This window comes from Apus apus, chromosome 1, assembly GCF_020740795.1.
Source record: "Apus apus isolate bApuApu2 chromosome 1, bApuApu2.pri.cur, whole genome shotgun sequence".
In the NCBI taxonomy this organism is placed as follows: Eukaryota; Metazoa; Chordata; class Aves; order Apodiformes; family Apodidae; genus Apus; species Apus apus.
This window is the reverse complement of record NC_067282.1, coordinates 74,272,839-74,285,056: the sequence shown is the minus strand read 5'-3', so window position 1 is coordinate 74,285,056 and position 12,218 is coordinate 74,272,839. Positions and strand designations below refer to the sequence as shown.

At 45.4% G+C, this 12,218-nt stretch overlaps 2 protein-coding genes across 3 annotated transcripts in view; both read right to left on the bottom strand.

Annotated features, from left to right (window-relative positions):
* Positions 1-12,218, bottom strand: part of CEP97 (centrosomal protein 97) — a 154,903-nt gene that overhangs the window by 81,274 nt on the left and 61,411 nt on the right. The window lies entirely within an intron of this gene.
* On the bottom strand, positions 3,282-11,430 carry NFKBIZ (NFKB inhibitor zeta). Of its 2 annotated transcripts, none has more exons than XM_051627072.1 (12): positions 11,331-11,430; positions 10,799-10,938; positions 9,896-9,932; positions 9,677-9,783; positions 8,778-9,535; positions 8,223-8,328; positions 7,756-7,902; positions 7,338-7,401; positions 6,512-6,681; positions 5,777-5,887; positions 5,489-5,656; positions 3,282-4,805 (listed from the first exon to the last, which is right to left on the bottom strand). In XM_051627072.1, the coding sequence occupies exons 2-12, from the start codon at positions 10,925-10,927 to the stop codon at positions 4,752-4,754; spliced, it is 1,851 nt and encodes a 616-aa protein (XP_051483032.1). In that variant the 5' UTR covers positions 10,928-10,938; positions 11,331-11,430; the 3' UTR covers positions 3,282-4,751. The 2 variants fall into 2 exon arrangements, with proteins under 2 accessions (XP_051483032.1, XP_051483119.1); XM_051627159.1 differs by having other exon boundaries at positions 9,677-9,780.

Here is a 12,218-nt window from a genome sequence, read left to right as displayed (position 1 = left end):
CTGAAGGAGAAACCAAACTCACACCCAGCTATTTTAAGAGACAACCTCTGGTGTAGCATCTCTACACTAGTGCAGTTGTCAATTTCCATTAGTGATGCCTTGAGTTTTTTGCTAATGGTGATAGGATTGTTTAGGGACTGCTTCTGCCTCATTTAGCTGCAGAAATATCAGCAGTCTATCCCATGAGCAAACTAAACCTTTCTTCTCTCAAATTAGTGTTTCATCTCCTAGAAGAATTTAAAAGATACAAAGAGAGGCTTCCTCTCAAAATAGCAAAATGCTGCCAGGCAAGCCCTCACTGTAGCTCCAAGGGCAGCAGGACAGCGAGGTGGGATGCTGCTTGAAAGGTGTCCTGACCTCTGAGGGTGCCACTTGCCTTTCTAAACCTAGGCACAGGCCAGTGTCTGCACCAGCAATGCTGGCCCTTGTCCTAGCCATGAATATCAAAAGGTAGAACTACTGGAGGCTGGATGAGACTTAACCAACTTGATGAGGAGTCAGTTGTATCCAAAGCCAGCAGTGTCTCAGGCCAAGACCACCACCAAACACTCAGGAACAGTAACAGAAAATAACCAAAGAATTTGTTCTGAATGCACTGAAAGACCAGGTCAGATTTTGGGCAGATACTCAATTGTAGGAACCTGTTCTTTATCTTCCCATGTTCACTGCACTTTAAACATCCTCAGCTCCTTCCTTGCACAGGAGAACAGATTTTTTTAAAAAAGAAAGGCAACCAGATAAGCAAACTGTCAGGCGAGAAGAACAAACAGTTCATGTCATATCTTTGAAGTCGCTTCTGCCACACCCAACATCTCTAAGAATGCACTTCCTGGATATGTTTTCTTTTCTGATAAAAATATAAAATGCACAATAAATGTGGGAAATGTACTTTTTCCATCCCCAGAAGCAGAACATTTCTTGTAAATTGTAGACTGCCACCTTCTACAACTCCAGCCAGATGAGTAGCCCACAAAGATCAAAAAGCAACTCTTTCCTGAGGTTTGGCTTACTTAGACAAACAAATCAAAAACATCCTGGGAACAAAGCTCCATGTGTCTTAATATCCCTACGTGGACCCAAGACCAGTCTCTTCTGCCTCTACTCCAACCAGAGAAATAAATGGTGTGCCTGCATCCGCATCAATAAAACCTATGCAGCACTTTTCCAGCACCGTAAGTTTTCAGGTAAATGCTACTAGCCTGCTAAATATTTAGCATCACTTACCCTTCAGTTAAAAGGGATTGTTTCTAGTTATATCACATCAGATACACCAGAACTTCCCAATGTCATAGGTGAGAAAAATGAGTCAGTTATGCTTGCAGAACTGATCTCTTGAGACAATGGATTTAGGCTCCAGGCAGATTAAATTAGCTTCAAACACTTCAGTCTCCCCTCAAGAATTTTCTAACTTGCAGTGCCCCTTCCAGAAGAGCACAAGCACCTCTTCCTAAATGCCTCTCACCAGCAGCACCTACTTCATGCTCCAGCACTGACTGAACACATGCTTATGGTCTGCCACCCTTACAAGCCAAAGGTTCTTTATCCCTTTGTAAAATGACTCAGTCAACACCACCCAGAAAGGAGTGCCAGGCAGTCAGACTGGGCTGATCTGAAGGGCAAGAACATCTCATCAGCAATTATTTTTCCTGTGTAATCACCTCTTATAAGGAAAATGGAAATGAAGTGGAAATAGTGCTATCAGGCTCATCATATAAATAAAAAATAAAACATACCTAAGTCAGGGTCATTTGCAGGAAGAGGTGCAGATGGCAGCATCTTCAACACAATCTAGGCCCAATTAGCTGTTCACATAAAGAGGTGCCATTTCATCTTTGCATACCCTAACTAGAAATTCAATACCATTTCCAGTCTTCATCAGCATTTCCCACTCTTACCTGCTTACCTCAGGCACCAAGACTTCCAGGGATGAATTTCTACACAGAGCAAGAGCAGAGGAAAGGGTCTGCAAGCACTCCCCTGAAGCACTCAACTGGCTGCAAGATTATTTTCCAACATTTTCTTCTCATGAAAGGTGCAACCAGAATCAGTGGAGCCAGACTGAACCCATGAACCACTAAAAGCCTAAACACGATTATTTGGGTAAAGGGTATAATCTTGTCTGCTATCAGGTCCACAAGAGCATCCACCAGCAAGTCCCCAGGGAAGATCTGAGAACAGGGCAAGCCTGTAGTACCTTCAACACAGACACAGTGTTGAGAGATATCTGTCTCACATGATTAATCTCTTTAGTAAGTCTCCACAAAAAGGTCTTCTGTGCATCCACCCCCTACATCAGATGTCTTGACTATCTTGCTTTTACATTGTTCAACTATCTGAGGCAATCATGTCCTAATGTCTGTTGTGTACTTGGTACCTTCATTAACAGCCTCCAGGTCTCATGCTGGAAGTGACAGTGAGCAGTTCATCCCAACCCAGTTTCTCTGACCCGATGTGACTCTGCAAAAGCCTGTCCTACCCACTGTCAGCCATTGCTTTTGCAGCTGTAGAGTCCTAGTTTGCTCTCTTAACCCCTGCAAGGAAGCTCCTCCACACCCCTGGGCCTCTTCCAATCCTAAAATGCTTTCATCTGACGGGACACAATAACCCCACACAGCAGTACAACAGGGGTGGACAAAAGGTTTATACAGTAGCATGGAAGAGCTCGGTTTTTTCCTCCAGTTCCTCTTCTACAGATCCTAATGCTTCACCTGAATTTCTTGATTGTTGCCAATCTCATCAGCTCAATGGTCAGCAAGGACCATCTGTGATGACAGCTTTTCCTCCTGAAAGGTCATGGCCAGCTCAGAGCCCATCTTATTTGTGAAGCAAGGAGTCTTCTCCCCTTGTGTATAGATAGCCTCATCTGCTCATGCAGACTTTCACCTCTGCTAAGGTGACTACTTGTACCGGAGTTGTAAGAATTGAGGGCCAAGGCAAGGAAGTAATGGGCAAAACATTACATTATCCTAACTACTCTCATACTTTCAAGTACACAAGGTCAAGTGTTCACATAACAACCTGCAATTTGGACAACCTGGAGACTATTAACTCTATTTGGGGCAAATCTATTAAATACACAGGCAATACAACTGCACAGTGTATGACCCAAAACACCCAAGCACCAGCTTCAAAACCAGCATCAAACAAAGGAAAGCATAAGCAGCAGGATGGACAGACTTCACTTCATCCTTAACAAAGAGACCTTCAACAACCTCTCAGTATTACCATGCTAAATCAGTTTTACCTCAAGCTTGATTTCATCGTTTGTACCACACAGTAACCACCGTTTAATTAGCATATTTATTCAAACACAAGTTACATGAGACCCTTCAAGAAATACGCAGCAACTAGGCCTCCACATAGCAGATTTCTTCGGTTGTCTACAAGACATACTGTTCAAAACAGCACAATCAGGCTTATAGTTGTGGCAAAGAACTGCGTGTGATGCAAAAACAGCAAGAGCCAAGACCATATAGAGAACATATTACTGGATTACAGCCCAGCATGAATCATTTGAAAAGTGATCAGATGATGAAGCTTTCTTCAACAGAACACAAGTATACAGCATCATTAGTATACATCCTACACTGATACCCATAATTATTAAAAAATAGAGAAACATTAACTTCAAATATTACTTAGCTAGCCACTATACCTATAAGGTAAAACCATAAATGGACTCTGTTTAGGAGGTGAAAAACACTGAGTCTCTAGAATTAACTAGAGCCCAGTTCAGCAAACTACTTAGGCATATGCTTAAGTCCTACTGACACTAGTGGGGCTTACACATATTTAAGTATTATAATTGACATGGAGAGATATTAGCATACATCAACAGTCAAGTACATGCTAAATACTTTCACTGAATCATTATCATATTTCTTAACGTACAAAGTTATATACATGATAAGTGTAATGACCTCTCTCTCAATCTATTGCCCCATCAAAAGAAAAACCTCTACCGGGTATGAGAAAAACCAATACAGTGCCCTGAAAAAGCATGGCTTCTCATGCTTTATTAACTCCAAAAGCATGCACAAATCAGTGCTAGGAACAATCTGTCTTAACTCTACATTTGTCTTCAGTCTTTCAAAACAACAGAAGTTACCTGATTTGCACCAGTGTAGTATTAGAACTCTACATGCAATTTGCAACTTCAAGATCAAGGAACTTATTTCTTCAGTTCATTCCCCAAACAATCGATAGATTTACAACTATACAGCTGTACAACAATGTCAGTGACTATATACAATCCTGCACAAGATACTGGAAGAAAGCTACAAAGTTACATAAATAAATGTTAAACTTCAAAAATATTTAATTTCCCTTGCACTTAGTATTTCAGTGTTATTAAAAACACAACAACAAACAAACAAACTCTGCAATGTTGGCATCTATCAGCCTTCTCTAAACAGAAAGATTTCCTGTAGAATTGTCTTTGTCCAGAAGTTCTCTCTATGGCTGTGTAAATAAAATCAGTCTTGCCGTAGCTATGAAATCCAGGTATCCAGGCAAATGTTCCACATACTTGGGAATGAAACATTCCTGTTTGCTCAGAAGAATTCGATTGTTGGGTTTGTTTTTGGCTTTTTACTCTTCTATAACCCACTATATGATAGTGAACAAAATACTTTTGTTTCATAGAAACAACTAACATTTGCCCACACCAGGCAAATGGTCTATTTACAGATACATTAGGACTGCCTGACTGACAGTGAGTGTGGGTTGCTGAACTCCAAGAAACATGGAGCTTAAAACGGCGACATTCTCTGCTGAATCGCCTTCCCTTTTAGGATACGTCTTATCTGGAGAAGAGAAAAAGACACAACGTAAGTATTCATCATCCTGAAGTGACTCATGATCCCAAAAAAAAAAAAAAGACCTAGCTCTGCATTCCTCATTTATCTGACTGAGGTTCTGAGTTGAGTTACACCAGAATTGATCCAATTTTACAACATTTGAACCAATGAAAGGCAGTAATTACTCAGTTGCTCCAGTTATTAGCTTCTTAGGTCAAGAGTCATCTTTGTCACCATGTATTGTTTAGCTGACAGGAAAAAGGGATTTTCTTCATCTGTTATTCAGGCCTAAGAATGGCCATTACTAACTGACAAGAGCAACAAAAGCATGGTCTCAAGGCCATACTTCATACTCAGTCTCAGTTCATATTGCAATGAACAAGAAAAAGGATGTTATCTCCAGTACATTGCAAGGTTACAATGAAAAAGACTAACTTGGCAGGAAAAAACTTTTTAGATGGAAAAAATGAAAGCTCCCAGTGAAATCTATAACTGCAGGTCTTTGTATATTCCGCCTGATCCTAGCATTAAAACCAAAGATCCCTGAATAAAATGGCATTTACTGAATCTTTTCCTTAAAAGCTGCAACTCAAAATCCAGAAGAACCTTTTGGAGAGTAAGAAAGCTTTTGTGTAAATCGTGACAGATGGGATCAGAGACGAGGGTTTATTTGGGTTTTTTTTTTTTACCTGTTCTCCTACAAGGCCATCAGGAACCAGATGAACTGGCTGCTCATTCTCCAAGTTTCTGGCACTCGGATCAGCTCCCTTTCGCATTAGCAGGCGCACAGCATCCAGCTGACTCACCCGATACTGCAGGCTGGCAGCCACATGCAGTGCTGTGTTGCCATTGTACGCCTGCAGAAGACAAAGAAACTCCATGAAGGAAGGGCAGGGCAGGATGACTCCTCGGGACACTTGCGGTGCCACACAGTGCACATCCCGCCTTATAACTGCATTCCAGAAAAACCATCGTACCTTTGCATTCACAAAAGACAGGCAGTTGGGCAGGTCCAAAAAGAGACGAATGAGCTCCAGGTTGGCTTCTTCTGCTGCCAAATGCAAAGCTGAGCGACCACTTTTGCGATCCTAATAAAACGAAAAGGAACTGTCAGCCTTCCCTACAGGTGCATCACCTGTCCAGGGTGAACGTGCAGACACACAAGCCAAAGCAGAGTGTTGAACAAACGTACGTTCACTATGTTTCACTGAAAGTCAATCTGAATATATATTTAAGTATCTAATGAACAAACAATGAACCAGATCTCATTTGGCAGTAAGATTATATAACCAAAACATCACATGTTATACCACATAACGATCTGGCCCAGCACAGACCCAAACTGAACAGAAGCATTAATTAAAATTTGCAGTTCAAGAACAAGGTATCATCAGCACCCTCTTACTACAGATACCTCAGTGCTCCATATTCTTACTTCTAGGACAAAGCCAGCTGCACCCAGCATAGCATAATTCTTAATCCAGAAATGAGACTGTCGCCTCCCTCCTTCCCCACAGTTCATCTGCATTGATAATACCTTGTTCTGAATAAATGAAACATTCTCTTTCCACCTGAGTAAATTAAGCTGTAGGGAAGCTTTCAAATTAGTCTACTTCCTTTGTAAGAAAGCCAAGAGGTAGCGTGGGAGAAAGGGACATGTTCTGCTTCACATTCTCTCTGGATCTGGCACTTCACAAAGTCACTGTACTTACTTTCGCTTCAACAGATGCTCCCATTTGTATCAGAGTCTTGATGGTTTCTACTAGGCTCTTGTTTCTCAGCAGAAGCTCCTGGACCTCAGGGGAGTGAGGTGGCCGACTGTTTTGCAGTTCATGCAGCACAGCATTATGAGCCAGAACAGCACAGTGCAATGCTGTCAAACCTTAATATATTAAAAAAAAACCAAAAACACAAGCCAACAAATATCATTAACAAACACAATACAAAAAGTACTGACTGGCTGCTTGGTTTGAAGTATGGATAAAGGAGTTTCTCTCCCCATCAAGCCCAAGGAAGGTGCCACATTTCCAAACGACAGTGATTGCTCCTTGAATGGCTCAGGATTTGGGTTGTCCAACACCAGAGGAATTAAGCAGCAATCCACTGTGAGCTCTCAGCCAGCAGATAATAAAAGCGTTGATTTTTATTATTTTTTATTATATTTTTTTTTTATAAAATGTACTATACAAAGAGCTATTACATATGGAAAGTGGTTCAATTACAACAGCTCTCTAGTGTCAGAGATCCTAGCTTCTAGGATCCACAAATATATTGCTGGCACTCCCTCATCTTTAACAACAGCCTGTTGACACCTACACACTCCATGCCAAACACAGCAATCACATGTAAGACTGAAGAGATCCTGATGGGCACAGACTAACCATGTTTTTATCTGTAATTTCAACTGTAATTCTAAAATTCAACCTGGCAAAGATACATTCCATTTTATTGCTTTTCAACCCAGGATAGCATTCACATCAGCAGCCATAAAACATTATAACATCCAGTAACTCTGTAAATCATAAACAAACTACTCACCATCATAGTTTGTTGCCTCAAGGTCCACATACTGATTGCTTCCCATGGCCCCCTTTTGGATTGCCTACAAAAGTGGAAACAGGTATGCATTTAGGTCTTATCCAAACCACATATTGCTTCCTCAAGCTTGTATACAGTCTCACTGCAAGACAGTTCCAATAAATAATGGCATCAAGAGGAGACTTACTATTGGGTTTACATGCTAGAGGATTCCACCAAATTACTCTTAAGCATTGGTGAAAACCTTACTGTGAAACTCAGTCTGACTTTAAGCCATCACTGTAAAGCCCCAAGAGAGACTTGCAAGGCTACACAGGGAAAGATAAGGAAAGGAGTGGAGTTTTTGAGTTTTCTAAGACAAAAAATAGGAAGCTCAAGCATTACAGACAGGGCAGAGCTACACCTGCCTGGCTCTTACCTGAAGGACTTGGGCATGCCCCTTCTCAGCACAAACATGCAACGGCGTTCTGCCCCAGCAGTCTGTGGTGTTGACTTGAGCCCCCAAGCTAACCAAGTCCTGCACAATGAGATGCTGATTGGCAGCCACAGCAACCTGGAAAGCACTCTGCAAACATCAAGAAGAAAATTTAAACTATTAGTCATCTGATCTCTAACAGGAAAGAGCAACTAAAACAAATAAAAAACCTAGCTACCTGGTATTATTTAAGCAACGATTATGAATACCAGGAAACCAGGACAAATGAAGCAGAGCGCACAGCTTTACCAGCTCAAGGTGATTCCAAGAAGTATTAATAGCTCAAGGTTAATATTAGCATGCAGGCTAAATCTCAGGGTTAATATTAAATAAGCATTTCACCACATCCTCCTCAAGGTCCAGACACACAGAGCACTCAGGTACACAAAGCAGACTTTGGAGAACCTCACCTGGCCGTTGTGCTCTTTAATATCCAGCATGTGCAGGGCAGCCATCTTCCTCGCAAGAACGTAGGAGAGAGCTCGTCGGCCCTGGGCAACCGCAATGTGAAGGAAGCTGTAGGAAAGAGGGGAAACACAGAGTTACACCACCATAAAAACCAGGGCTTAAGTCTTTTCAAAGATCCAAACATATGGGAGTGGTGTTATGCTACCAGCTTCAGATCTCATCTGCGTGATTAAGGCAGAAATACAGGCACCTTCTTCACAGGGCAACTTAAAGCATCTAAAAATTAGAATCTTTTTCTCCCTATTTACTAGATAAAAGTCTAATGATAAGTACATGAAATTAGATGACACAAACACCTTATCTAGTCAAGATACTGTGTCTCTGCATCGCAGCCAGAAAGCAAGACCGCACATTTCATTTGATTAACAAAACTACCACACTCGTGACACAAACCCTGCTAACAAGCAGCTTTCATTGCAACCTGCGGTCCACCAAAACTCAAACAGAAACATTCCCTAACCTTCCACATCAGAAACACTGAAATAAACAGCACTCACGTGTCTCCATCTGAGTCTTTAGCAAGGAACTGGTCTTGAGGGATGTTTGCCAGTTTGTTTTCCTCCTGCTCCACTTGCCATTGAAAAAATGACTTGCCCAGCTGTGTCGTGCTTCTGGCGATGCTTTGGTCAGGTAGAGAGACATTCAAAGCAGCCGCAGAGACGCTGCGCTCCAGGCTACCACAGATGTTATTGGAAAGCAAGCTGAAGTTGGGAACATGGGGGCTGACATCAGCCTGCGGGTGGGCACTGGTGAGTGGCTGGAGGGGAGCGGAGATGCCCTCTGAGCTTTCAGAGTCATTCAAGAGGGAGGAGAAGCTCTGCGACGGGCAGTACTGCAGCTCATGACTCTCAAAGGTATTCTGCTGGTAGCCAGGAGATTGGTCATTGGCAGCAAATGGCCTGTACTCCATGGAGGGGTCAGAAGGATAGCTCTGTGACAAATCCTGGTTCTGCGATGGAGGGAACTGGTAATGCTGCGGCGGATCAAGCATATGGTGGGAGGTGGGATCTTGGAATGGCTGGTACTTCTGAGATGGGGAGAAAGTTCCCGGGCTGTCCTGGTACTGCTCACCAGGTGAGCTGTGACTGGAGACAGTGTGCAACCAGCTAACCTGCACCGTGTTCAGAGAAACGGGGCTCGACTCATTCTTGATGTTTATAATGTTCTGCAGAAGATCAGAATTGCTCTCATGCTTTGGGTCGTTTTTGTGTGTCTCCTCCATGTTATCCATAGATGTCGGTGTTTGCGGTGGCGTCTGTCAGGGGGAAAAAACACAAAAAAGGAAAATCAAAACAAGCCCCAGGAAGTTAGATGTGTAATTCTACCTGGTAGTTTCTAATCGCACAAAGCAAACTGAAAAATAAAGGCATGGGAAAAAAAGTCATTCTAAGCTTACCAGGAGGTGTGAGTGAACATTAGCTTGGCGTTTGAAAGAAGGTCCATCAGAAAGGAGCTCAGGAGCCTTTCTTTTGCCACTGTGACCTAGTATGCTCTTCAGCTCTGCTAATAAGAAAATTAATTTAGAATCCATTTGGAGGTTATTCTTACAATCAACTTCTAAAATCTTATTGCAGCGTATGTTAAAAAAAAGGAAAAAGAAAAAAGGGGTTTTTACCTGTGTATGGCTCGTAGTTCACCAACCCTCCTTGTGCCTTTTGAGAAAAATCAAGATTATTCCATTATTATAATGTCATTTATGGGGGAAAACAAACAAACAAACAAAAAAACAACACAAAACAAAAACAAGAAGAAAGAAGCAGAGCCTTGCTTCTATAAACATAGACTATACCTTACAACAATTCTAGGACACGATTGTTTAACCCTAATTTAATTGCTTTTAATTACGGTTTGAAATTGGAAATACATCCACGGAACTTAAATGAAAACCACCGTTCTTCTTAGGGCTTTTTAAGGTAGTTGTTACAATACCACAAAATTCAAGAAAATCTAGAGAAAGACACTCTTCCTTACTGAGGTCTAATGATTTCATACTTTTTTTTAACGCTAGTAAGCCAACCAATTCTCCTGTGACAACACTTCTCTAGGAAGCTCACGGATACTCAGAAAGGCTCCTCTAAACAAAGATTCCCTTCAATCTTCCCAGACCTCTTTGCATTTTCGTTAATATTTCTATCTTTTCAGACCGGAGGGCTCTGCCTTCCCACTGTGTGCTCCACACAGAGGAGAGCAACAGGCAGGACAAACGACTCTCTTCTGAGCAGATTTCCCAGCTCTTGGAATGAATCGGCTCATTCGGGCTCACCGGGAGTTTCTGCGGTTTCGTAACACAAACGCATCTTTACCCAAACTCCCTTTACAGAATAAAGCTTACTAAGAGCACTTAAGTGCCTCCTTCTCATGCAGTAAAAACCGTCTCACTAATTTCCTCCCAGCTCTGCTCTTCCACTGCGTATCAAGAGGAAAAGCCCTGACTCCATCCCCACTCGATAAAGCCCCCTTCCGCCAGCTTCAGCGACCACTAACAGGCACGATGTCAGGGCCGGACAACGCTGGTTACCTTGCCTTCCTCGGCGGCGGGGCCCGAGGACATCTGCTTGCTGCTCCTGAAGTGCAGCAGCAGCTCCTTCACCGAGTTCTTCACACGGACCCCCTGGAAAGGCCCTCGGTGCTGCTTTCCGCCCCCCATCTGTTGCTCAACTGTGGCAAACAGGAAAAGAAAACCCGAAATTTAAGCTGCTGATGCCCTTTTCACTTAAAAAAAAAAAAAAACCAACCAAACAAACAAAAATAACAAAACCAAACCATTTTAAAAAGAGAGGGAAGGCTTGTGGAAAGCAGCCCAGACCCCCGGCTTGGCAGAGCCGAGCCGAGCCGCTGCCCCCCGAGCCCCCTCCGCCGTTTCGCGGCTCTCCCCGCTCCCTGCCGGCCCAGCGGGACCCCCCGGCCGCCCCCCGGGCTCAACACCCCGGCGCAGCGGGACACGCCGCGCCGGCCAAGCGCTCCCGCTTGGCGCCGCTTCCCGGGTTTTTAAGCCCCAAAGGCTCCGTCCCCGACGCCCCTCCCGCCGGGACCGCCGCAGCACGCCGTACCTTGCAGCGCGGGGCGGGCGCCCCGGGGGTCCCTCCGGCCGCCGCCGCGGCTGCTCACCGAGAGGTCCGAGTCGGAGCCCGGCGAGCCCGGGGCGGAGTGGGCCGGCGAGCAGCTGCCCTCGCTGGAGCGGGGCGAGGCCCCGTAGAAGTAGGCGAGGTTGATAGGGCTGCTGAGGGCGCCGCCGTCGCTGCCATCGGGCGCCGCGTCCCGGCTGCTCTCCACGATCATGGCGGTGCCGCGGGGCGGCGGGCGGCGGCGGCGGAGGAGGAGAGCGGCGGGGCAGGAGCGGGCACGGCCAGCACGGGCGGGCGGCAGCGGCGGGGAATGGGGGCGGCGGCGCCGGCGGCGGCACTTATAGAGGCTCCGCCCCCCCGCGGGGCCGGGCCGGGCGGGCCGCGCTTCCCGTAAGGGCGGCGGGAGGTCGGCGCGCCCGGGGCGGGGGCTAAGGGGGGCGGGGATGGGTGCCCGCCCCTCCCGGGGTCCCGGCGGTCCCGGGAGCGGGGCAGGGGCAAGGGCAAGGCAAGAGCGGCGGCATCCGGTCGCTCCACCAGCCCGGACAGCGGGCAGCACCGGTGTGGGGATGATAGGGATGGGGTGGGATCATGGAAGTGTTCAAGGGCAGGTTGGATGGGGCTTGGAGTAACCTGGCCTAGTGGGAGGTGTCCCTGCCCGTGGCAGGAGGGTTGGAACTAGGTGATCTTTAAGGTCCCTTCCAACCCAAGCCATCCGGTGAGTCTGTGAAGGGGATGGGATTGTCGTGGGATGGGGTGGGTAATGGCAGGTCGGGGTGGGATGGGGAAGAGGGGGATGGGATGCCACCTCGCACTCTGACCTCCAAAGTTGGCCCTGCAGGCTTCCCGCACCTTTCGCAGCCCCTGCTGGCAGCG